Below are 25,452 nucleotides of genomic sequence, written 5' to 3' on the forward strand. Positions count from 1 at the left end.
TGTTCTCAGTCATAATTTCAATACATTAATCAAGTCTTTCTTAGACATTTTAATTTCTAAGAGGCTTATTTCTGATTCAAGGGGCATTGGTGGTGTAGTAGCAACACCTTCGAGTAGCTATTCATTTTTAATTTGTACTTTTTGGAGGCATATGCTCATTTCTTGGTTTGTATCCTCAGCTTGATGTTGACTTGGTTCTTAACAGGATGTAGTCAGCTCAGGATCAGCTGATGGATGACCTCAACAGATCTGACACTGAGAACCATGCTCTGCTTTAAGCTAGCCTTCTCCTCGCCGGCTCACGCCTTGGTCATACATACTTCCATATCTTTTACAGAAAATTGCTGCTTGTCAACATTACGTCTGTCACAAAGCCATTCGCACTGGGTAGCACTGTCACAGTCTGGCTTTACTTTTGTGTTCCTGAGACCCCACTGCCAGTGCCCACTGCCTTCCTCATAACTGTACCGCTGATGCATTACCCTCAACAGGTGCTCTTTTCTGAAAGGATCAGATAGGTATATTTAGATTTTGAAACTCGAGAGCAGTTCTCTGTGATTGGCTGTGTCAGCCACATGATAACCTGGGTAGAAACCGCAGCTGTGTGCTGTCGCCCAGCGTTTCTCTGGAGGGAAGCTGGGGAGGCTTTGGTGGCTTGGGAGACCAATAAACTTTAACATAACCGGTAAGCAAAGGAAAGGATGCAAAAAACAACAAATATCCATGTTGTCTGCACCCTGCATGGCTTTCCATCTGCTTGGAGATCCATATTTTCCATCCTTGGCTGCCATCTGGATCCAAGAATACCCTGCTGAGGAATAAGGAGTGTGAACAATCTTTTACACATTGAAGGAGTAACCAAACAATCCAGAACTACAAGACTCTCCAAGTCACTTGAGACAAGGCCATCTTTTGGATGTATCTGAAATTTCAGCAGGAGTCGGAATCTTTTTGTTTTCTTTCCATAGTCTCTGAAGCTTTCTGGCTTTTTCATCCTTCTACCTCTATGATTCTGGCGATTTCTTTAGTTCTTTTGCAGAGAAAATATAGATATATTAATACAAAGGGAGAGCATCCATGTACTAAAAAAGGTAGTTAGTATGCAATCCTATATTTAACCTGCAGCCTCAGAAGGTATTGCATCTCCATTTGCTAAACAGAGTCAGCCAATCAGGCTGTGGCATTAGCTTACATGTCAAATAGCTGGAGCGCTGTTGGACAGCTGTCGCCAACCTTCAGCCAGGAGGCACAGTCCTTTGAACTGTGTTGTAGCACATAAGGGAGGAAGGGTGGCAGTCACATATTCAAAAATCAGATGCCTATTAAAATTAGTCAGTGTCTCACCTATTACAGTAAACTCTGCAGATCTCCCTGTTTAATTATTCATTGAATAAGTTGTAAAGTGTTTTACACATTGTGTTATTGTTTTGTTTAGGAATTGGGCAAATCACAGAGTTGGACTGTCAGTTTGAGGCCCTGTTGGATGGAAAGTGAAGCTTCCTTACTGTCAGAGATTACTGCGAGACACCTTTGCTGGTATGGCAAGGACATTGTTTAAACGCCAATATGCTGCTGTTATAGTTTATATATATGTTTACATAAATATTACATATACAAAAAGAGGAGGGTTGAAATATCCCTGGTGTAGCCGTCCTATCTTCTCTAAGTCCCATTATATCCCATTTAAAATTTTTGATTTTATTTTGAAAGAACACATAGAACATTTATGTTTCACTACACTGTGGTGTTTTTTTTTTAAATTTATATATATATGTATATATATATATTACTCCCTCAGAGTAACGCATACCTGAAAATGTGATCTGTGTTTTGTGTAGAATCTCTCAAATCGTCTCAAAATGACAGAAATTGTGGAGGAATATGAAGAATATGAAGAATATGAGGAGGAGGAGGAGGAGGTTGTGGAAAGGGTAAGTGGATCCCTTTTTAATTGCACATGTAACTAAATCCTAAAGTACTCTTGTTGCATTTTTTATATTTTGGCTTTTGATCTGGATAATACAACTTCAGCTGTGATATCATTTAATACATTTAAGTGTGGGATCTCCAAGTCCAGTGGAAGGCCCTATGAATAGTTTGGTTAGTGACGATACCTCTTACAGTCAGCAGTTCATGGAGGGAGACATACATGACTGCTGGTATATCCTGTTTCAGATGGACTCCTTCTGATGGCCTGGATTGCCCTTAACAGTCAATTATGGAAAAATAGTTCTATTAATTATATAATGTTGCATTTTATTTGTGTCCTTTTGGCATTGCAAATACCTTTACTTGAGCCTTTGACATATGCCAGACAGCAACACATGTAAAGCAGATGTAATCGTACAAGTCTGACATGTAAAGTGACTTTTTTCCATAGATCCCAGCATTTGATTTCACTACACTGCTTGAGGAGGAATATATATTGCAATGATCTATTTGCACCTAAATCCCCATAGCGTCCCTCCTGTGTATGATAGACACGCAAAGATTGGATTACATGCAGTTTGGGGGTGTGCCAGTTTCTGGAAGTTACTATTTTCCCATGTGAAATATTTCTCCAGATTGAGTGCTCACATCCCCCATGATTTCATCACAGCTTTGCTGCTTTTAGAGTCCCTTTTGTCCCTTTACATTCTCTGTGACAGTGTCTGATGGAAGAGTGAAAGCAGAAGGCTAACATTTAATCCCATATTTCCTGGTGAACTAGGATTAAAGTTAGCCTGGTATTTGTTCAAACTTAATATTGCTGATATCTTATAGGGGAGTCTGAATGACTGCTCTTGGTTGTCAGAATATCCAAACCAAGCAAACATTTTTTAAAAAATCATTTAACTCCCATATAACATATCAACTGTTTCAAACAGATTTACTACCTTTTGTGAAGAGATGTAAATCGTTTGGGAGGTAGGAAAGATAATTACGCTCAAAATCAATACACTCTGATTTCACTAGAACTTTCATCTGTACTGCGGAGAAAAGATGCATTGTTTTCAATAAAATGTAAGATGGCTTCGTATTTAATTTACAGAATGGGGAGAAACATAGTGCTGTCCAGGTCAGACATAAAACATATGATTAGTTTAATACATAATACATAAACATTGAAAAACTCATTATTTAAGTTATTTCTTTTCAAATTTCTTACTTGTTTCTATATCATAATAATAATAAACGCTAAAAAGGAAAAAAAAATGACTTCAATTCTCAGGTCATTAAGGAGCAAAGTGTACAGTTCTCTATCTGGCATTCAGGCAAATTTAGAAATGGACTTCTGGAGCACGTTGGCAGAGAGTGGAGGAAGGAGGAAAGGGAGGGGAGAAAATTAGACGGGCCACTGTGCTGTAAATCAGCCCCTGATAGGCTGGAACAGGTTAATATCACAGTGCTAGAAATTCGCTTATGGGAGGTGGATGCGTGGAAGAATGTGGCCTGCAGACAAGGAGTGTTTTTGCATTGAACTGTAGGGATGCTTAGTTACAGTGGTTCATCTACACCTATGGTTCTCTCCTGTCTGAGAGATTCATATACTGAAGCCGCTTACGAATGTTGATAAAAACGATTGAGATGTTCTTTCTCAGCTCTGGCTTTTCTTTCATTTAACCTAAATTTTAAGGTCTCTTGTCTCTTAATGTTCAACCTTATGTTATGTAAACGCTCTTCATCCTAAGAAGAAGGAAGTTAGAAATTAGAAGTGCTATTCCTGGATGGGGATGTATGTGAGAGGCTGTCAGTGACTAAGTCGTCACTAGAAATTACATTTAAAAATTCACATTTGCATTTTTACAAAAAGTTAAAAGAAAACCCTCTAAATTCTAAATTAACTGAGGTGAGTGGGACTGTTCTTTTATTTAGTGTATTTATATGTAAGCCTCAGAAACTAAATACAGCACCCCCGCATTATATTAAGTTGAAGGTAGAACGCTCTTTGGTGAGATATTTCAAAATCCGAGCTAACAGAATAAAAACATCCTGTATAAATTGATTTTGTTAGAGCTAAATTGTGGGGCTTTTTTCTTGTTTTTTTCTTGTTTTGTTGTTTGGCTGAATCAGTGCTTTAAACCCATAAGACCTATGTGTGAACAGCCGTGGAGATTACAAAGCTGTCCAAACAGCTTGTGTACTGTTGTGTCCTGTAGCAACTGATAACAAAAGCATTTGTATATGAAATAACAAATAAGAATAGAACAGTTGTCATGTGAGTATGCAGTGTTTTTAGACTTGGTCAGACGATCAAAGATTCAGGCTGTTCGGGCTCACATAGAATATTAATGCTTCTTTATCCTCTGTTTAAAATAAGCTTAATTAGACAGCAGCCATACTATTTTCACCTTTGGAAATTTTGCCCCTCCTTTAGGTGACTCTATTTGAGTGGACCGGTGATAAGTAGGTTACACCAAAAATCCCCGATGACAACCTTCTCTGTTTCTACTTATTAGCCTGCCTGGGGGCATTTGCTAGAACAGCTGCTAACACGATACAGTGTAGAGTGATTTCTTACTCGTAGTGCTGAAAGTGGCAGTGGCAGTAATTGATGAATGCCAGAGCTGTGGAAAAATCACCCTCAATCCAAACAAATATTTTGCTGTTTCTCCCATAATCTGTCCTGGAAATTTTGAAAAACCAGAGTGTTTCCTATATTTGTAATATGTTGAGCAGATTTCAACGACGACTGTCACTGAGCACAAGACTCAGTTCTTACAGGTAAAACACCTCCTCCCAGGCACAACGGTTCAAGCAGGGCAGGAGACCCTTGTCTCCCATGGCTTATGGTGCATCCCCCTTCTTTCCTGCATGTGTATATAGAGTATAGATAATGTGCTGTCTTGTTTGGCTTTGGCAGGTTTTTAGAGCTAAATAATAAGTTAAATATGTTAAGATTCAGCATTTTTACTAAGACAACACATGGCTTTTGTAATTTGGTTTCCTGCAGCTTTGCTGGCCAACAAATATAATATGGTAGTGTAACCTTTGTGGATATGTGCTGCTCAATGTTGTGTTGCATGCAAGTCATTTAAAATGTAGGTGTAAGTGCTTGCCTTGGGTTTGTCTTTCATTCATTTACATTTCAGCAGGCGTAACCTTAGTATACAAAATCTCCATTGTCCAAATAGAATAAATCATTGATGATTAAATAATTTCACTAACTCGAGGTGAGTAATTAGAGCAGTGGGAATCCTGCTTCATATTGAAAATATCAGATCATTGTCCAGTCGACACATTTGCATTGAAGTGTAATTAAATATCTAGAAGTTTGCTTTTTGAAAGTATCACCAGTCCTTTTGCTTTCCCTGTCGTTTTCCTTCCTGGCAATTCCCCCTACCGTAATCAATAAAACGAGATCCATGTGTTAGTTTGGTCTTTAATTGTATTCTTCTGTCCTCTCCCAGTCTGGCTTGCCCACCAGGAAAGTAAGGAAGAAGGTCAAGGTGGATACTTCCAAGTTCATGACTCCATACCTGGCCCATAGCCAGAAGATGCTGGAGCAGTTCAGCCACGTAAGAAACAAGTTTGAGTTTTTATTTGCATGTATATATACACATTTATTTGACTTTTTACTTGCTTTTACTTGTTGGTTGTTTTCCTGCTTTGTATGACATTAATTACTTACTTAAATTTTATGACCGTTGTCCCTGACAGAATAAGTATCGCCAGGCTTATGAAATGTCCAAAGGGACACCTCCTGCCATCGTTACTGATACGCCTGAAATGATTCGTATCAGGAAGGCCCAGGAGCAGCTTAGCGAGGTACTCTTTAAGATATGATGAATACACTATAAAACATAAAAATATGCCTCTGGTCTCAAATATGATTGGATCTTGCTTTACTGAGGAATAATTTGAAATAACACGCATTATCTTCAGGTTAAATACCGTATGGAGGGAAACAAAGCTCGGACAACCAGCTTGTACGACGGTGAAGCAAGAGAGATTGCCCACGTCAAGCATGTATCTGAGCTGATCAGCAAGGTAAGTTACCCAAATCTCCCAACATACAAAGAGAATGAATAAATATGACGTTAATGCTGATTGTATAACACAAATGCTGTTGTTATCTCTTATAGGTTCTGTACAGACAGAAGTGGGATGAGACCAAGGACAGGTACCTGCTGCCTCCTGATGCTCCTGAGCTGGTTCAGGCTGTGAAGAATGCTGCTAACTACAGCAAAGTAAGTCCAGTGTAGCATTCAAGGGCTGACTTTTAAGTCCAAAGTTTTAAAAAAAATTCCAAATTACATAATTGCATAATTTAACAATTCTATAATATCTGTTAAAATGTTTTATATTCACGTAGTAAGTGATAACGTTACACCTTGTTCAGAAACTTTATACCGAGGCCTGGGATGAAGATAAGACCATGTACTACCCCTACAGTGACAGTCCTGAGCTCCGTAGGGTGGCCAAGGCTCAGGAGGTCCTTAGTGATGTAAGTAAAATTTATTATCTATATCTGTCGTGTTATTCAGACTTTCAATGTGTGTTTGTGGTTATTATATCTGCAAAAAACAAAAACAAAAAAAACACTGTATTGAGCCAGCCTCTGCTTTAATGTGTCTGTTTTGATATGTCTTATAATATGATATATACTATATTATAAGTTGTTAATTCTTCAAATCTATACATTTTAACTATCTCTGCATCATTAAATTGCTTTTTGAAAGAACAAAAACATTTTATACAGACAAATAAAATTACGCAAATTATAACATAGAATTACACCACCTAGAGCTTTCTATTTTAGACAGTTACTAGTGTTATTTCTTGTAGTGTTACAAGACAATTGACAATTACCACACTGTTAATTACAAAACACGTATGGTGTGTGTAAAGATGTTGAAATGTTCCTCTCAGTGTCCACTTGTTTGTGCTGACTCGGATGTGTCATACATCACAGTTTAACTTACATTTAGGACAATTTACAATTAGAGCCCAACTGATATGAGATATACAGAAGAGGACTAGGGTCACTGGGGAAAAAAAGTGGGCACATCATTTTTTTTTTTCTTTTCCAGAATTCTGAGGAAAATGTCAGAATTCTGAGATTAACCTCAGAATTCTGACTTTTTTTCTCAGAATTCTGAATATTTTCTCAGAATTTTGACTTTTTTCTTGGAATTCTAACTTTTTTCTCAGAATTTTTTTTTCTTAGAATTCTGACTTTTTTCTTAGAATTCTGACTTTTTTCTTAGAATTCTGAGATTAGTCAGAATTCTGATTTTTTTTCGCAGAATTCTGACTTTTTTCTCGGAATTCTGACTTTTTTCTCGGAATTCTGAGATTAAAGTCAGAATTCTGAGATTAGTCAGAATTCTGACTTTTTTCACAGAATTATTTTTTCTTAGAATTCTGACTTTTTTCTTAGAATTCTGAGATTAGTCAGAATTCTGTTTTTCCCCCTCAGAATTCTGACTTTTTTTCTCAGAATCTTGCCTTTTTATCTCAGAATTCTGACTTTTTTTCTTAGAATTCTGACTTTTTTCACAGAATCATTTTTTCTTAGAATTCTGACTTTTTTCTTAGAATTCTGAGATTAGTCAGAATTCTGTTTTTTTCCCCTCAGAATTCTGACTTTTTTCTCAGAATTTTGACTTTTTTTCTCAGAATTCTGACTTTTTTTCTTAGAATTCTGACTTTTTTCACAGAATTCTGAGATTAAAGTCAGCATTCTCACTTTTCTTCTTAGAATTCTGACTTTTTTCACAGAATTCTGACTTTTCTCTTAGAATTCTGACTTTAATCTCAGAATTCTGAGTTTTTTCTCAGAATTCCAACTTTAATCTCAGAATTCTAGAAAAGAAGAAAAAAAGACATGCCCGCTCCCCCCCCTCTCTTAGAATTCTGACTTTAATCTCAGAATTCTGACTTTTTTCTTAGAATTCTGAGATTAGTCAGAATTCTGTTTTTCCCCCTCAGAATTCTGACTTTTTTTCTCAGAATCTTGACTTTTTTTCTCAGAATTCTGACTTTTTTTCTTAGAATTCTGACTTTTTTTCACAGAATCATTTTTTCGTAGAATTCTGACTTTTTTCTTAGAATTCTGAGATTAGTCAGAATTCTGTTTTTTTCCCCTCAGAATTCTGACTTTTTTCTCAGAATTTTGACTTTTTTTCTCAGAATTCTGACTTTTTTTCTTAGAATTCTGACTTTTTTCACAGAATTTTGACTTTTTTTCTCCGAATTCTGACTTTTTTTTCTCAGAATTCTGACTTTTTTTCTTAGAATTCTGACTTTTTTCACAGAATCCTGAGATTAAAGTCAGCATTCTCACTTTTCTTCTTAGAATTCTGACTTTTTTCACAGAATTCTGACTTTAATCTCAGAATTCTAGAAAAGAAGAAAAAAAGACATGCCCGCTTCCCCCCCCCCCCCCGGTTGCCCTAATCCTCTTCCGTACTAATCCTCTTCCGTACAGATAGGATCACAAAGTATCGATCTGATACTTTTTGACCTTATCCTCTATCAGTGACGATGATACTTGGTGATGACCAAGATTTAAGAATCGGCCAGTATTTTTTTCTTTCAGACACAGGAAAAAATTTTCTCCAACATTCGTTGTGTGTTGTTACATATGAGTTGTTATTAAGATAATATGTGACTGCAGTTTAAAGATAATAATATTTTAGTGCCATGACAAGTCGCGTAACAAAACCTTACGCTCTGCTCAGATCAGCTGGTTGGTGTGATTGTGCTGTTCCAAACACGTTGCTAACAAGGAAGTTGCAGAGCGCCCTCTGGTGATAAGATAGAAAAGACTCAAAACTCGTAATATCGTTGGAGGGTGTTTCCTCCATCTCTTAATGTTTTAATTTGATTATATCGGTAAATACCTAATATTGAAAATTATATATCGTGCATGGTGCTATATCAGGTCAAGCTCTTATTACAGCTGTTATCTGTACGTCTCCTTCCTCTTGGGTTCTGTGTTGTTAAACTTTTTTCCCGATGCATGGAAATTACCAGTCTATTTAGGTAGAGGCAAACTGTGCATGAAAGTCAGGTATTGATGTTGACGAATTGAGCGTCTTAGTAAATGTTAACTCCTGTTGTGATTGACAGGTTCACTATAAGAAGGGCCACCATGAGCGCAAGGCTAAGTATACTTCCTTGCCTGATCCTCCTGAATTGGAGCTGGCCAAGAGAGTGTCCCAACAGCGCAGTGATGTAAGTAACAATTTTAAATCAAACAAAAACCAATATCACTGAGGTAGATATACTGATGAATTTTTCTTGTCATTAAGCTATAAATATACATAGATCAGATATTTAAGTCCACAAACTCTTACTGAAAGCAATGTTCAGTGCTTTCAGTTAATAAGAGTAGAGGAGTATGCACTACAGACAGTGAGCAGTGATTGGGGCAGTGCAGTTTTAGTTTAGATCAAAATCCAAAATACCATAAATTCAATATGAGACCAGTACACAATTATTTAATCCATTGTATAGTCTATCCATCTATCTGTATAGTGCATCTGTTTTCGCTAGACTCATCAACTTTTCTAGGATTAACAGTGTTCATCCCCTAACTAGACATGGGAGTAATAAATATCTTTGCTTATTTTAGAGTCAGAAAACTGGGCCTTGCACAGTGTAAGCACTGAAGCAGGAGCCCCAGACACCAACCAACCCTGAGAAAGGGATCAGTCCACCTGCTCTCTGATATTAGTAGCAACACTAAGCTGGGTGGGAGAGGCTAACAATGACAGGAATTCCAATCATTCCTAATGTGTTTATATAAACATATGAGATTTATTCATTTGTCCTTTAATAAAAAAAAAACCTTCTTATGTTAATTGCCATCTTTTCCTCACAGCTTAAGTACAAGGAAGATTACAATAAAAATGTAAAGGGTCAGTGGTGTGAGACTCCTTACTTCGACGTGGCGACTGCCAGGGTGGCAATGGAGAACCTCAGCGACGTAAGAATTCACTATTTAAAGGAAAGGATTTCAGATTTCTGCTTTTCTTTGTCCTTTTTCTGTACATAACTGTTGTGTGTTTTCCTTTCAGAGAAGATACACGCAACATTATGAGAATACAAAAGACCAAATTTATTTCATGCAAACAGAAACACCCACTTATGATGCAAACAAGAAGGCTCGTATTGCTGCTAGTGAGGTAAGCGCGAAAACACGCACAAACACAAAGGTAACACAGTATTTTTATAGGCCCGATCTCATGCGGAAGACACGACAGAGAGTTGACCCATGTCTCAGAGCAGTGTGTGAGTCAAGAGACTCAGTCCACTCTGACGCAGGGATACACTGTATTGTGCCCACACTGCATGACTGAGAGATCCACATTTGGTTTACTGTCACCATGCACATTACTTTACTAGCACGCAGGAATAAAATGCGAGTCTGTGTGACAAAGCTTTTCAGTTGCTCTGCACCTCATAGCCACCCACACGTTCACACACAGGGGAAACATGCATCGTTTTCAAGAAATGCGAAAGACACACTTCTTAGCTGGCCAACCAACTGTGCCATCATTTTGAACCATGTGAACACACCTCATTATCACACTTTCCTCTCTTTTTTTACTCACAGTGATCTGTTTCTGTCTTTAGGTCCAATACAAGAAGGAGTATGAGAAGAAAAAAGCACAGTCTGACTACAACACGCTCCCCGCCACAGAGAATCCTCTATTGAGGCAGCTCAGATATGCTGGCACTATCCTCAGTGATGTAGGTGTTTAAAAAGCCCTGTGCAGAAAGTTTATTTTTCTTCTGTGACAAAAGATAGACCTTTTGCCTTTTCAGGAAAACTAAATTATAAAATCTTAGGCGGTTGTTTAATTATTGCTTAAATTACCGGGCCAATTGCCCTGTTATTGTTGGGATAGAGTCCAGCCCCTCCCCACGACCCTGAATTGGATAAGTGGAAGTGAAATACATAGTGTTTGCTTGTTGTTTGCAATTACTCTCCTGTAGTTTTTCCTGTACCACAAGTATGTATGTAGCTGCTCATATATTTTTTTTATCGTTGTTTGACTTTGTTTTGTTTTTGCCATTTCCTTTCCAGAAAGTATATAAGGCTAGCTATGAGAAATCCAGGGGTTTCAGCATCAACTACTGTGACACGCCCAAGTTTCAGATGGACTCAGTACTTAAGCAGTTCTCTGATGTAAGAGAGCTCGTTGAGTTAAAATTTCTTTGAATATGAACCACTTATGTTTCTCTTTTAACACACGTTTTGATTTTCTTTTAGGCACATTACAAAAATAAGTATGAAAATGAGGTGAAGGGCCACTACATTGGAAGCTATGAGGACCTTTATATGCTTCACTGCCAGAAAGTCGAGGAAATGAAAAATGAGGTTTGTGCATTAAAAAATTTGAGCATGTATTAATATATTCCTCATCAAGCCTTTCCTCATAACACAATATTTACTTTTTGTATTTCACAGCAACTATATAAATCTGATTATGAAGACATTAAAACTAGATGCTTCTTTCCTCAAACACTTACGCCTGAATACGAAGCTGGGAAGAAACTTCATCAATGCAACGATGTGAGTAGTCGCTGATTATAAAACTGTTCTTTGCAATAAAATGGATCCAGGTTCTTTTTGGATTTCTTATATGTATATGGACAATTATTATTTTTGTTTTGATCCTTTGGTTTTCAGAAAGTTTACCGGCAACATCCAGACACAGTGAAATTTACACAAGTGGTGGATTCACCAGTTCAAGTTCAAGCCGCCATCAACGCCAAACAGCTAAGTGACGTATGTACCTTTTTTGGACCACTTCCTCTTGGTGCTAATGTAGGAAAGTCTAGAATTTAAACTGGTACAGTAAAGCTAACAAACACGCACTGAACATTTAGGTGATACCTGCATATAATAGTAACATTAATGTGACTATTTTGTTTTCTCGGTGTCCATTTATGGCCTGGAATTCTTGCAATCACCAGCTTGTGTCAATCCAATTCTCCTAGATATGCAGATCACCTTTAAATTTGCTCAATCATCTATGAAGCCCAGCTGTCTTTCTATGGGCGCCATGGAAACTGGAGAGCCATTTCTCTGTAGTATAAATAGAAACAAGCATTCAGTTGGCCCAGAATAAACCCTGTGATCAGACAGGGGTTGGGGAGGTGGAGAAAGCAACTGTCACCATCTCTGAGCCCTGATAGCACACTACTGCCCTCCAGTGACAGAAAGTCAAATAACAGCTTATCAGAAAATATACCCTGAGCAGTACTGACACAATAATATTACCATTTTGTTCTTCTGCAGTTAAACTACAAGGCAAAGTACGAGGAAATAAAAATGAAGAACAGTCTACCCCCAGACTACCCCTTCTTCATTCAGTCCAGAGTTAACGCTTTTAACCTCAGTGATGTAAGTAACTGCGATATTTGCATATCTCTAAAATTTAACTCGTATCAGCTTTGATTTCTCATACTGTCGATTTCAATTTCCTGAATGGCACACTTTCTTCTTGCAGAACTGCTATAAGTATGATTGGGAGAAAACCAAAGCGAAAAAGTTTGAGATCAAAGGGGATACCATCTCAATCCTTGCTGCCCGTGCTCACACAAACGCCATCAGTGATGTAAGTATCCTACTTCAACAACTGCTTCAACAGATAAATTACCTGCAGTACCTGTTATGTATTCTAATCCATGATAAATTCTGTTCATTACTAGGTTAAATATAAAAAGGAGTATGAGAAGAACAAGGGAAAGATGGTTGGAGCCCTCAGTATTAACGACGATCCGAAGATGCTGCACTCTGTCCATCTGGCCAAAATCCAGAGTGATGTAAGTTATTAGTTGATGTCATATTTTTAATAAATATTAATTTATGGGGGTTAAAAAGAAGGGCAACTGAGTAATCTCTTGTTTATATCTTCACAGCGTGAATACAAAAAAGACTATGAAAAAGTAAAGACCAAGTATCATACACCACTGGATATGTTGTCAGTCACCTTGGCTAAGAAATCCCAGGCAATTTCCAGCATGGCTGGTTACAGGAGCATCAGCACCAACTATTTCCTTCCACCTGACAGCGTCCTGCTGGATCTGGCCAAGAAAGCCAACGTTATCCAGAGTGATGTAAGTCCAAACAGACTTTAGAGACTCCAACTGCTCAGTTTTGCTAAAGTTCTGCTTTTTTCATCATAATATGAAAACATGTCCTGATGTGCTATTGTGGGCTTAAATATTCATCAACATTTGTTTTGGTTTTGTGTGTTTCTCTGCACCAAAGAATGAGTATAAGGCTGACTACAACAGCTACACCAAAGGTACTCCATGGGTCCCATATGGCTCATTGGAAGTGGAAAAGGCTAAGAAAGCTGCAGAGATCCTCAATGAGGTATGTGTGCAACATGGCTTCTTTACATCTGCTCTCATGGTAATAACAAAATGCATATTTCAGAGCTGATAGGTCATTAAAATAATAATATTTATTTACTCTTTTCCTTCAGAAAAAATACAGAACACACCCAGACAAGATCCCATTCACATCTATCGACGACCACCCCATCATGATGCAGGCCAAAGTCAACCAGCTTCAGAGGAGCGATGTGAGTCAAGTGTCACTGTTCATACTGGAGAACGAATTCCTTCTGCATTTTTCCAAGATCCCTTTTAGGAAGATTCTTGTTTGCTCTTACTTTCTTTTAATTTCTGCTCTGTTACATTTATTCTTTTATAGCTGTTCTACAAGCGAGGTCTAGAGGAGATCCATCAGAAGTACTCTCTGCCCCCGGATGTCCCAGAGTTCCTTCAGGCCAAGTGCAATGCCTACAACATCAGCAAGGTGACGAATGCACATAAAAAAAGCAAAATAAATAAAATATTTTTTCAACTCACTTTTAAAACTTATATAACTGTATATCGCCACAGTATGTGTGTGCATCTGTTCATGTTTGCGTAAAGCTATAATGGATACATGCCTTAAACATTGTTTATATGTTTTATGTGATTTCAGAATTACTACAAGTTTGCTTGGCAGGAGCTGATTGCTAAGGGTTATGACCTGAAGCCTGATGCCATCCCTATTGTTGCTGCCAAAGCTGCCAGACATGCTGCCAGTGATGTAAGTTTTCTGAAAGACCAAATTTGCTGCACTTTTTAAATAATTGTTACATATAAAAAACTAGGGAAGCTCCATGTGCTTTAACTCCTAGGTCCAGTACAAAAAGGCTTATGAGAAGGCGAGAGGTCACCATGTTGGCTTCCGCAGCCTCCAGGACGATCCTCTGCTGGTTCACTACATGGAGGTGGCCAGAATGCAGAGTGACAAGAACTACAAGAAGGACTACCACAAGGCCAAGCTGAAGTATCACACCCCAGTGGACATGCTCAGTGTGGTTCAGGCTAAACATGCTTCAGCAGTGCAGACCTACATTGGCTACAAGCAGCACCACCATAAATACTTTCTTCTCCCTGATGCTATGGGTCTGCAACTTGCTCGCACCATGAACTACAATTCCAGCGATGTATGTTATTAACAATGCTTGTGACTTAATGGCAATATAAACCGTATGGACTCTCTAAAAATGGTATTTGGTCTGACAATAGTTTCTTGTTTTCTGGGTTTTTTTCTATTTCTCAGCACAACTACAAGATGGATTATGAGACCTCGGTCAAGGGTATTGGCTGGGTTCCAATTGGTTCTCTGGAGGTTGAAAAAGCCAAAACGGCAGCAGCAGCTCTGAATGAGAAAAAGTACAGACAGCACCCTCAAACCATCAAGTTCACCAGTGCTACTGACTCCATGAGCATGGAGCTGGCTAAGACCAATGCTAAGATCATGAATGTGGTGAGAAGGACAAAACAAAATAATGACTTATGCTACATATCTAAAATTTAGTCCTTTTCAGAGAAGAAATAAATTCTTGCCTTCACTGTAATTACACAGAAAGAGTACAAAGCCAGCGGAGAGAAGTTCATGCACACTTACAATCTCCCTCCTGATGCCCCCCAATTTCTGCAAGCCAGATACAATGCTGCCAACATCAGCCAGGTTAGCTGCAGATTGATTTAAGCACATATGAAACATACAAAGAAATTTAATTGTGAATGTTTTTGTAACAATATCGCTGATTATCTTTTTGTTTAGAATTATTACACTTATTCTCACCGCCAAGATCTGCTCAAAGGACATCACATGAAAGAGGATTCCATTCCCATCGTAGCAGCCAAAACTTCAAGAAACATTGCCAGCAATGTAAGCTGGAATTATGCTTTTCATAATAATTTTTAAATGTTAATACATTTAATAATATTACTTATATTGCATTTTATTTAATACAGTACAAGTATAAGCTGGCCTATGAGAAAGAAAAGGGCCACCACGTTGGCTTCCGCAGCCTCCAGGATGATCCTCTGCTGGTTCACTATATGCAAGTGGCAAAGATGCAGAGTGACAAGAACTACAAGAAGGACTACCACAAGGCCAAGCTGAAGTATCACACCCCAGTGGATATGCTCAGTGTGGCTCATGCCAAGCAGGCTTCTGCTGTTCAGACAATGGCTGGATACAAGAAGATCCCCCACAGCTTCTTGCTTCTTCCTGACAACATGCACCTGCGGCTGTGTCGCAACATGATGGAGATTCAGAGTGACGTGTGTATTCTTTTCATCTTATTATCTTTATATATTGGTCTCATCCTGGAACAACATATATAGCATTACATATATGTATATATTTGATTATGACCTTTGATTAATTTAGATTTTCTCTAAATACCCACAGAATGTCTACAAGTCAGATTACAACAGCTACTCTAAAGGTATAGGATGGGTCCCTATTGGTTCTCTGGATGTTGAAAAAGCCAAAACCGCTAAAGCTGCACTGGATGAAAGAAATTACCGCCAGCACCCCAGTAATTTCAAATATACAAGCAAGACCGATGCCATGAACATGACTCTGGCTATGGCCAACACTAAACAGATGGACATCGTAAGAATCCCTTTTCTTAACAGAAGATACTTATGTAGAGATTCTTTAAACATTCACTGTTGTTTCTTTTTTCTGACTAGACTACATACAAAGCTTCTGGAGAGAAGTTCATGCACACCTACCATCTGCCATCTGACTGCCCCGAGTTTCTCCAGGCTAAGTTTAATGCCCAGACTATTAGCGAGGTTAGAGCACAAATTATTTAACTGAATATGCAAGTTGAAGCAATAGCAATTTCCTGAGGTTCAAGGTGTATATGAGCATAGTTGTGCAAAAAGTTGTTGTAACACTTTGCTGTTTATTTGCAGAGTCATTACAGGCACAAGTGGGTGGAAGACATTGCCAAGGGATATGACATGAAGCCTGATGCTATTCCCATCCTGCATGCCAAGCACGGCAGGCATATTGCCAGCAATGTATGTAATAAATGCATGTAATAAATTTAACTAAATTTAACTGTAAAAAAGAAAGAATCAACACATCACTTTTTCTTTTTTTTTTTCTTTAGGTCCAGTACAAAAAAGATTATGAGAAGGCGAGAGGTCACCATGTTGGCTTCCGCAGCCTCCAGGACGATCCTCTGCTGGTTCACTACATGGAGGTGGCCAGAATGCAGAGTGACAAGAACTACAAGAAGGACTACCACAAGGCCAAGCTGAAGTATCACACCCCAGTGGACATGCTCAGTGTGGTTCAGGCTAAACAGGCTTCTGCTGTTCAGACAATGGCTGGATACAAGAAGATCCCTCACAGCTACTTGCTTCTCCCTGACAACATGCACCTGCGGCTGTGTCGAACCATGAACCTCCAGTCAAGTGATGTAAGTAGCAAAGATAGTCATATGTATGCCATTTTAAAAAAATAATAAAAACCAGATTTGAACTACAAAAGATCATTTATCTTTACTTTGGAACTAATTTGCGTCATGACTTTTTTTTCCAGAATGATTACAAATCTGACTGGAATAACTTTGTCAAAGGCATTGGATGGGTCCCTATTGGCTCGCTTGCTGTTGAAACTGCCAAGGTTGGCGGTCAGATTCAGAGTGAAAATAAGTACCGCACTCATCCATCAAATTTCAAGTTTAGCAAACTGATGGACTCCATGGACTTGGCTTTGGCTAGTGCCAACAACCAGATCATGAACAAGGTGCAGTATTTTCAGATGTGTTGTATAGGGTCTCAAAATAGAGATAGTCTTGTTTGTGATAAAAATTGTGATTGACCCCTTTCACTGATTTCTTGACCTACAGAAAGCATACACCGCAGCCTGGGAGAAGGACAAAGTGACCACCCATGTCATGCCAGACGCTCCTGAGATTCTGCTGGCGAAGGCTAATGCTCTGAACATGAGCAATGTAAGGCATTACAAATTATATTTATTATTATTTATTCAATTATTTATATGATTTAACATCTATATCTTATCTAACCATTATGCTGTAAACCATGGCTATATAATATATGTATGATCCTTAACTGTAGCGTGACCTTTCTGTCATTGTATATGTTTTCACAGAAACTTTACAAAGCTGGTGTTGTGGAGATGGCTAATAAAGGCTACAACCTCAAAGCAGATGCTATCCCCATTCTGGCTGCCAAGGCTGGCACCACCATTGCCAGCAACGTAAGTAGACAATAAAGCAAATCTAGCAAGTTAAGGAGTTTATTTCCTACAGCCCATTACAGATGCTGACCAAGTGCACATTTATTGTTACAGTACAAGTACAAATTGGCTTATGAGAAGGCGAGAGGCCACCATGTTGGCTTCCGCAGCCTCCAGGATGATCCTCTGCTGGTTCACTACATGCAAGTGGCAAAGATGCAGAGTGACAAGAACTACAAGAAGGACTACCACAAGGCCAAGCTGAAGTATCACACCCCAGTGGACATGCTCAGTGTGGTCCATGCCAAGCAGGCTTCTGCTGCTCAGACTATGGCTGGATACAGACACATTCAGCACACTAATGCTCTCCTGCCTGATGCCATAAACCTGGAACTTGCTCGTAACATGCAGTTTATTGCCAGTGATGTATGTATAACAATTTGAATAGATAACAATTTTACACAGTTACTGCCCTTATTGTGCATAGCTGTGAAAAAACAATTGTGTATTCCCCTCAGAACCAGTACAAGAGTGAGTATGAGCACTACATCAAAGGAATAGGATGGGTCCCTATTGGATCACTTTCAGTTGAGACTGCTAAAGTTGGCGGTCAAATTCTTAGTGAAAAGAAATACCGCACTCATCCATCCAACCTCAAGTACAGCAAGCTGATGGACTCCATGGACTTGACTCTGGCTACTGCCAACAATCAGATCATGAACAAGGTGAAATCTTTTAACTTTAATTGGAGAACAAAGCCACACAATATTGTCAAAAACATTGTTCAGAACTGACACTATTATTTGATTTTTCTAATGATTTTTTCTTGCAGAAAGCATACACTGCTGCATGGGAAAAGGACAAACTGACTGTTCATATTATGCCAGATGCTCCTGAGATTCTCCTTGCAAAGGCTAATGCCCTCAATATGAGCAATGTAAGGGGAATCCGTCAAATTAATAAACCTGCTGAGTCTTGTTATTTATTAGGCTGTTAATAATGCAAATCACTTACCTTAGTCATATGTAATTTCAGAAACTTTACAAAGCTGGTGTTGTGGAGATGGCTAATAAAGGCTACAACCTCAAAGCAGATGCTATCCCCATTCTGGCTGCCAAGGCTGGCACCACCATTGCCAGCAACGTAAGTAGAAAATAAAGTAAATGTAGCAAGTCAAGGGGTTTATTTCCTACAGCCCATCACACATGCTGACCAAGTGTGTATTTATTATTACAGTACAAGTACAAATTGGCTTATGAGAAGGCGAGAGGCCACCATGTTGGCTTCCGCAGCCTCCAGGACGATCCTCTGCTGGTTCACTACATGGAGTTGGCAAAGATGCAGAGTGACAAGAACTACAAGAAGGACTACCACAAGGCCAAGCTGAAGTATCACTCCCCAGTGGACATGCTCAGTGTGGTCCATGCCAAGCAGGCTTCTGCTGCTCAGACTATGGCTGGATACAGACACATTCAGCACACTAATGCTCTCCTGCCTGATGCCATGAACCTGGAACTTGCTCGTAACATGCAGTTTATTGCCAGTGATGTATGTGTAAAAGTTTGAACAGATAACAATTTTACACAATTGCTACCACTGTGAAATAAACATTTGTGTATTCCCCGCAGAACCAGTACAAGAGTGAGTATGAGCACTACATCAAAGGAATAGGATGGGTCCCTATTGGATCGCTGGATGTTGAGAAAGTAAAATCAGCAGGGAAGGCCCTCAATGAGAAACTGTACCGTCAGCCTCCTACCAACTTCAAATTCACCAAAGATATGCACTCTATGGACTTGACACTGGCCACTACCAACAACCAGATTATGGATAAGGTACAGAAGAGAATCTGTCATGAACAGTGTTGGGGAGTAACCGAATACATGTACCGCCGTTACGTATTTAAAATACAAAATATGAGTAACTGTATTCTGTTACAGTTACTGTTTAAAAAGGTGGTATTCAGAATACAGTTACTTTGTTGAAATGAATGGATTACACGGCAGTCTTTTCCTGTTTCATAAGACTATGAATTCTATATTTCTGGTAATTCCACGCTGGTGGAAACCCAAACAAAACACGCATTAAGAGCCTCTAATGCCCGTGTCTCAATCTCGCGGCACATGTTACCATTTACTACGGTTCGGAGCCGCGGACCTGTTTTATATATGCGCGGAACAGTTTTCTATACAAGATCGCTGCAATAAGTGCAGCCTTACCTAATGTCCACCTACTGTTACTCATTTTATATCAAGATTTAAAAATCTAGTTGGTATTGGTATGGCGAGTAACCTTCAGTAATAGTAACACAGCAATAGTTCATTCATGTAGTTGTAAAAAGCATGATAATATATTAAGTAATCCAAAGTAATCAGAATACTTTACTCTCATTGAGTAACGTAACGGAATACGTTACAAAATACATTTTGGGGCATGTAATCTGTAATCTGTAGTTACATTTTTAAAGTAACCTTCCCAACACTGGTCATGAATATAACTGAAAAGTACTTTCTCTTTACTTTATGTGAAGCTGATAATTACATTTTGCTTCTTTAGCAATCCTACATCAAAGCCTGGGAAAAAGACAAGACTTCAGTCCATGTCATGCCTGATGCAATGGACATTGTTCTGGCACGGGAAAACAGGAAGAACTACAGTGAGGTATCGTATAATATGCAGTTTCCTGTCTGTAATGATATGGATGACAGTTAGGGAAACAATTACACTAATACTATTAGCATGTCCATTTGAAGGTAGACATGGTTTCCTTGTTGACATTATTTCTTGCTATAGAAACTGTACAAGTTGGATCATGAACTATCCAAGAAGAAGGGCCATAATCTTCGTAGCGATGCCATTGCCGTCCAAGCTGCTAAAGCTTCCACTACAATTGCTAGTGATGTAAGTGTCAGTTTATATTCTCTTTGCTGTATTGCTTTATGTGAACATTTATTCTAATATGCTGTTTGGTGACTAAACGTCACACTATTGCTTTTTTAGTACAAGTACAAGACAGGATACCGTAAGCAAGTGGGTCACCATATCGGTGCTCGCAGCATCCAGGATGACCCTCTGCTCATGCTGGCTCTGAATTCAGCCAAGATTGCCAGTGATGCTCTGTACAAGAAGGACTTCAACAAGTCCAAGACCAAGTTCCACCTGCCAGTGGACATGATGGCCTTTGAACTGGCCAAGAAGAACCAGATTCAAGTCAACCATTTCAACTACATCACCCGACTGCACAACTGGACATGCCTGCCAGACTCCAATGATGTGGTCCAGGCCAGACATGCGTATAACATACAAAGTGATGTGAGTATATTTTAATAATTTATATTATGAAAATATTATTATATTGCAGGACTCGTGTTTTTTTACTATATATCGTTTTTGTTGTCCACCAGATTCAATCATTGCAAATCATTCTTGGTTTTTGTTTTTTCTTCCAGGCTGTGTACAAGGAGGATCTGAAGATGCTGCAGGGTATTGGTTGGGTGCCAATAGGTTCATTAGATGTTGAGAAGGTGAAGAAAGCTGGTGAGATCCTGAGTGAGAGAAAGTATCGTCAGCAACCGAGCAACTACAAGTTTAAAATATCCACTGAAGACATGCCCATAGCACTGGCTAAGGCCAATGCTCAGGTTATGAATAAGGTATGAAATCCCATTTAAAACCTCCATCAGCCATACTGGATGTTGTATGTAAATTAAGTTATTGTAAAATTCACACAGAGGTCACAATGTAAGTACTTTTTGTCTTTTTTTTTTTTTCATTTTTGTTACTGCAGAAAGCATACATTGAAGCCTGGGAGAACGAGAAGACAAAGATCCATCTCATGCCCGATGCTATGGATGTCCTTCTGGCTAAAGCAAACAATGTTAACTACAGTGTGGTATGTAGGCATTTGTGGTGTAGAAAGACTCACATCACTTATGAATTTTAAATGTATATAACTTCCATCTGTTGGATCATTGTGTTTCCTTACAGAAAAAGTACAAGCAGGCATATGAAGACTCCAAGAAGAAGGGCTATGATCTGCGCAATGATGCCATTTCCGTCATTGCGGCGAGAGCTTCCAGGGACATTGCCAGTGATGTGTGTCTTTAATCTGAATTATTTACATTAAAAAATATACTAATTGTATCATAATAATAGTGCAAATATATTAGCTTTGATATTGATTTATAGGGCTTATTAATGCATACATGAATTTTTTTAAATAATAAAACCCATTGTACAGCATGTATAAAACTGTTTAAAGGCAGTGATGATATTATTTTATTTTTCATCCAGTACAAGTACAAGACAGGATACCGTAAACAGGTCGGTCACCACATCGGTGCTCGCAGCGTCCAGGACGACCCTCTGCTCATGCTGGCTCTGAACTCAGCCAAGATTGCCAGTGATGCTCTGTACAAGAAGGACTTCAACAAGTCCAAGACCAGGTTCCACCTGCCAGTGGACATGCTCAATCTGGAACTGGCCAAGAAATGCCAGATCCAAGTCAACGACTTCAACTACAGAACTCACCTGCACCAGTGGACGTGCCTGCCAGACTCCAATGATGTGGTCCAGGCCAGACATGCATATGACCTGCAGAGTGATGTGTGTATATATTTATAATTTATATATATATACAGTTTCTATATTCTATATTTCTACATATAGTTTTTTGTATATCTGCCAACTTTTGCCACAACACTTTCTTTCTTTTTTTCTAGGCTGTGTACAAGGAGGATCTGAAGATTTTGCAGGGTATTGGTTGGGTGCCAATAGGTTCATTAGATGTTGAGAAGGTGAAGAAAGCTGGTGAGATCCTGAGTGAGAGAAAGTATCGTCAGCACCCGAGCAAATATGGTTTTAAAATATCCACTGAAGACATGCCCATAGCACTGGCTAAGGCCAATGCTCAGGTTATGAACAAGGTAAAAATTCAATAACACTCAAAATGCAGCAAAGTATAACTAATACAGAATGACTCTGGTGAAGTACTAATGCTGACATGGTAAAGAAATGATTCTGTGCACAGCTTCATGGTTGATAGTGTTTACATTTTTCCATGATTACAGAAAGCATACATTGAAGCCTGGGAGAACGTGAAGACAAAGATCCATGTCATGCCCGATGCTATGGATGTCCTTCTGGCTAAAGCAAACAATGTTAACTACAGTGTGGTATGTAGGAAATTAAAACGTTTTACTGTTTAAGCAATTTAAACATTTGTTTTGAATAATTAATTCAGATCATTGAATTTATTGCATTAATATCTTGATAAGATGTCAAGGCAGGTATTTAAGTATTCATGATTCTGAACACTATTATTTTTTGTTTTTATTACATGTTTAAAATCTGTTTTTTGTGATCATGAACAGAAAAAGTACAAGCAGGCATATGAAGATTCCAAGAAGAAGGGCTACGATATGCGAAATGACGCCATATCCATCATTGCAGCCAGAGCTTCCAGGGACATTGCCAGTGATGTAAGCTCACTGGATCTGAACAATGATAAACTTTTATATTTAAATATCAGACCCCGCTAACTCCAATCATTATTTTCACAGTACAAGTACAAGACAGGATACCGTAAACAGGTCGGTCACCACATCGGTGCTCGCAGCGTCCAGGACGACCCTCTGCTCATGCTGGCTCTGAACTCAGCCAAGATTGCCAGTGATGCTCTGTACAAGAAGGACTTCAACAAGTCCAAGACCAGGTTCCACCTGCCAGTGGACATGCTCAATCTGGAACTGGCCAAGAAATGCCAGATCCAAGTCAACGACTTCAACTACAGAACTCACCTGCACCAGTGGACGTGCCTGCCAGACTCCAATGATGTGGTCCAGGCCAGACATGCATATGACCTGCAGAGTGATGTGAGTCTTTGAATTTCAGTGGTGTAAAATAATCATGTTAATTAATAAATATATTTTCCAGTTTTAGAATATTTTTAATCATAATAAATCCTTTTTTCCTCAAGGCTGTGTACAAGGAGGATCTGAAGATTTTGCAGGGTATTGGTTGGGTGCCAATAGGTTCATTAGATGTTGAGAAGGTGAAGAAAGCTGGTGAGATCCTGAGTGAGAGAAAGTATCGTCAGCACCCGAGCAACTACAAGTTTAAAATATCCACTGAAGACATGCCCATAGTACTGGCTAAGGCCAATGCTCAGGTTATGAACAAGGTATGAAATCCCATTTGAAATCTACGTCAGCCATACTGGATGTTGTATTTAAATTAAGTTATTATAAAATGTATATATACATTTACAAGTAGTAATGTAAACAGTTGCTCATTATCTGTTTTTGTTACTGCAGAAAGCATACATTGAAGCTTGGGAGAACGAGAAGACAAAGATCCATCTCATGCCCGATGCTATGGATGTCCTTCTGGCCAAAGCAAACAACGTTAACTACAGTGTGGTATGTAGGCATTTGTGGTGTAGAAAGACTCACATCACTTATGAATTTTAAATGTATATAACTTCCATCTGTTGGATCATTGTGTTTCCTTACAGAAAAAGTACAAGCAGGCATATGAAGACTCCAAGAAGAAGGGCTATGATCTGCGCAATGATGCCATTTCCGTCATTGCGGCGAGAGCTTCCAGGGACATTGCCAGTGATGTGTGTCTTTAATCTGAATTATTTACATAAGAATAAATAATAGTGCGATATAGGTATAATAGATTTGATACGGCACTGTAAAGGGCTTGGTAATATGTAAATGTATAAGAAAATAATAATCAATAAAATTCATCATACACAATGTATAAAACTGTTCAAAGATATTGATGATAATATTTTATTTTTCATCCAGTACAAGTACAAGACAGGATACCGTAAGCAGGTCGGTCACCACATCGGTGCTCGCAGCATCCAGGACGACCCCCTCGTCATGCTGGCTCTGAACTCAGCCAAGATTGCCAGCGATGCTCTGTACAAGAAGGACTTCAACAAGTCCAAGACCAAGTTCCACCTGCCAGTGGACATGCTCAATCTGGAACTGGCCAAGAAATGCCAGATCCAAGTCAACGACTTCAACTACAGAACTCACCTGCACCAGTGGACGTGCCTGCCAGACTCCAATGATGTGGTCCAGGCCAGACATGCATATGACCTGCAGAGTGATGTAATAGTTGTTTTCATGATTCTTTTTATTGCTTTTTAATTCTGTGTTTGTGCTACTAAAAGTATATCACAAGGCTGTTCTGCCGTGTATGTCAGGCTGTCTACAAAGCTGACCTGAAGTGGCTCCAGGGCCTGGGTTGGGTCCCCATTGGCTCGCTTGATGTGGAGAAAGCTAAGAAGGCTGAAGAAGTTTTGAGTGAAAGGAAGTACCGCCAGCATCCCAGCAAAGTTCCATTTACCAGCCCAGTAGATGCCATGAATCTTGTGCTGGCAAAGAATAACGCCCTAACCATGAACAAGGTAGAATTCTTCATTAAAGACTTTCAAAGCCATTTCTATCTGGTTATCACTTTTGTCAGAATCATTAATTAACGCTGCATTATTTGTGTTTTTTCCAGCGCCTCTACACTGAAGCATGGGAGAAGGACAAGACCACGCTGCACATTAAACCTGACACTCCTGAGATCGTCCTCTCACAACAAAATGCAATAACCATGAGCAAAGTTAGTATCATTTCAGAGCATGATTTATTATGTCAACAAGAATACTTTCAAAATATTTTCAATATTTATAATAATTTCAAAAAAATGGAAAATACCTGTTAGGAGTTAAGTGTACTCATTAAGACATTAAGCTTCATTCAGAATGCTTTGGCTTGAGTTACTAGCACACTGATATTCTTACAGTAGACTTGGCGAATATGATCCCTTAAGCAAACCTTATCACTTTATAATTAGGTGCCAAAACTAGAACATTGAAAGTTAAAGTAAAGGTTGAAGTTTAGTTAAAAAAATGTGCATATGTC

At 38.8% G+C, this 25,452-nt stretch overlaps 1 protein-coding gene across 16 annotated transcripts in view; it reads left to right on the forward strand.

Annotated features, from left to right (window-relative positions):
• The first annotated feature begins 616 nt into the window (after positions 1 to 616).
• The window catches only part of neb (nebulin), a 59,659-nt gene continuing 34,823 nt past the window's right edge, over positions 617 to 25,452 (forward strand). For 15 of the 16 annotated variants that reach the window (XM_086267262.1, XM_086267277.1, XM_086267265.1 and 12 more), the window contains exons 1-60: positions 617 to 685; positions 1,436 to 1,536; positions 1,839 to 1,931; positions 4,660 to 4,704; positions 5,391 to 5,498; positions 5,641 to 5,748; positions 5,866 to 5,970; positions 6,066 to 6,170; positions 6,323 to 6,427; positions 9,058 to 9,162; positions 9,812 to 9,916; positions 10,008 to 10,115; positions 10,567 to 10,683; positions 11,021 to 11,122; positions 11,207 to 11,314; positions 11,405 to 11,509; positions 11,627 to 11,725; positions 12,239 to 12,343; positions 12,450 to 12,557; positions 12,652 to 12,765; positions 12,862 to 13,059; positions 13,214 to 13,321; positions 13,434 to 13,532; positions 13,664 to 13,768; positions 13,940 to 14,047; positions 14,139 to 14,450; positions 14,567 to 14,773; positions 14,873 to 14,977; positions 15,074 to 15,181; positions 15,268 to 15,579; positions 15,710 to 15,916; positions 15,997 to 16,101; positions 16,225 to 16,332; positions 16,425 to 16,736; positions 16,859 to 17,065; positions 17,169 to 17,273; positions 17,435 to 17,542; positions 17,636 to 17,947; positions 18,040 to 18,246; positions 18,354 to 18,458; positions 18,557 to 18,664; positions 18,758 to 19,069; positions 19,150 to 19,356; positions 20,078 to 20,182; positions 20,315 to 20,422; positions 20,522 to 20,833; positions 20,971 to 21,174; positions 21,309 to 21,413; positions 21,509 to 21,616; positions 21,815 to 22,126; positions 22,243 to 22,446; positions 22,591 to 22,695; positions 22,894 to 23,001; positions 23,083 to 23,394; positions 23,499 to 23,702; positions 23,836 to 23,940; positions 24,036 to 24,143; positions 24,337 to 24,648; positions 24,744 to 24,947; positions 25,046 to 25,150. In XM_086267262.1, coding sequence (XP_086123388.1) covers positions 1,860 to 1,931; positions 4,660 to 4,704; positions 5,391 to 5,498; positions 5,641 to 5,748; positions 5,866 to 5,970; positions 6,066 to 6,170; positions 6,323 to 6,427; positions 9,058 to 9,162; positions 9,812 to 9,916; positions 10,008 to 10,115; positions 10,567 to 10,683; positions 11,021 to 11,122; positions 11,207 to 11,314; positions 11,405 to 11,509; positions 11,627 to 11,725; positions 12,239 to 12,343; positions 12,450 to 12,557; positions 12,652 to 12,765; positions 12,862 to 13,059; positions 13,214 to 13,321; positions 13,434 to 13,532; positions 13,664 to 13,768; positions 13,940 to 14,047; positions 14,139 to 14,450; positions 14,567 to 14,773; positions 14,873 to 14,977; positions 15,074 to 15,181; positions 15,268 to 15,579; positions 15,710 to 15,916; positions 15,997 to 16,101; positions 16,225 to 16,332; positions 16,425 to 16,736; positions 16,859 to 17,065; positions 17,169 to 17,273; positions 17,435 to 17,542; positions 17,636 to 17,947; positions 18,040 to 18,246; positions 18,354 to 18,458; positions 18,557 to 18,664; positions 18,758 to 19,069; positions 19,150 to 19,356; positions 20,078 to 20,182; positions 20,315 to 20,422; positions 20,522 to 20,833; positions 20,971 to 21,174; positions 21,309 to 21,413; positions 21,509 to 21,616; positions 21,815 to 22,126; positions 22,243 to 22,446; positions 22,591 to 22,695; positions 22,894 to 23,001; positions 23,083 to 23,394; positions 23,499 to 23,702; positions 23,836 to 23,940; positions 24,036 to 24,143; positions 24,337 to 24,648; positions 24,744 to 24,947; positions 25,046 to 25,150 — 8,910 coding nt within the window. In that variant the 5' untranslated portion in view covers positions 617 to 685; positions 1,436 to 1,536; positions 1,839 to 1,859. The remainder of the gene's footprint in view (positions 686 to 1,435; positions 1,537 to 1,838; positions 1,932 to 4,659; positions 4,705 to 5,390; positions 5,499 to 5,640; positions 5,749 to 5,865; positions 5,971 to 6,065; positions 6,171 to 6,322; positions 6,428 to 9,057; positions 9,163 to 9,811; positions 9,917 to 10,007; positions 10,116 to 10,566; positions 10,684 to 11,020; positions 11,123 to 11,206; positions 11,315 to 11,404; positions 11,510 to 11,626; positions 11,726 to 12,238; positions 12,344 to 12,449; positions 12,558 to 12,651; positions 12,766 to 12,861; positions 13,060 to 13,213; positions 13,322 to 13,433; positions 13,533 to 13,663; positions 13,769 to 13,939; positions 14,048 to 14,138; positions 14,451 to 14,566; positions 14,774 to 14,872; positions 14,978 to 15,073; positions 15,182 to 15,267; positions 15,580 to 15,709; positions 15,917 to 15,996; positions 16,102 to 16,224; positions 16,333 to 16,424; positions 16,737 to 16,858; positions 17,066 to 17,168; positions 17,274 to 17,434; positions 17,543 to 17,635; positions 17,948 to 18,039; positions 18,247 to 18,353; positions 18,459 to 18,556; positions 18,665 to 18,757; positions 19,070 to 19,149; positions 19,357 to 20,077; positions 20,183 to 20,314; positions 20,423 to 20,521; positions 20,834 to 20,970; positions 21,175 to 21,308; positions 21,414 to 21,508; positions 21,617 to 21,814; positions 22,127 to 22,242; positions 22,447 to 22,590; positions 22,696 to 22,893; positions 23,002 to 23,082; positions 23,395 to 23,498; positions 23,703 to 23,835; positions 23,941 to 24,035; positions 24,144 to 24,336; positions 24,649 to 24,743; positions 24,948 to 25,045; positions 25,151 to 25,452) is intronic. The other variant, XM_086267263.1, reaches the window with a different exon arrangement.

This window comes from Aulonocara sp. 'chitande type north' Nkhata Bay, linkage group LG16 (genome assembly GCF_057382095.1).
Source record: "Aulonocara sp. 'chitande type north' Nkhata Bay isolate Kocher_YH1m ecotype deep benthic linkage group LG16, A_spYH_male_GT1.1, whole genome shotgun sequence".
Classification (NCBI taxonomy): Eukaryota; Metazoa; Chordata; class Actinopteri; order Cichliformes; family Cichlidae; genus Aulonocara; species Aulonocara sp. 'chitande type north' Nkhata Bay.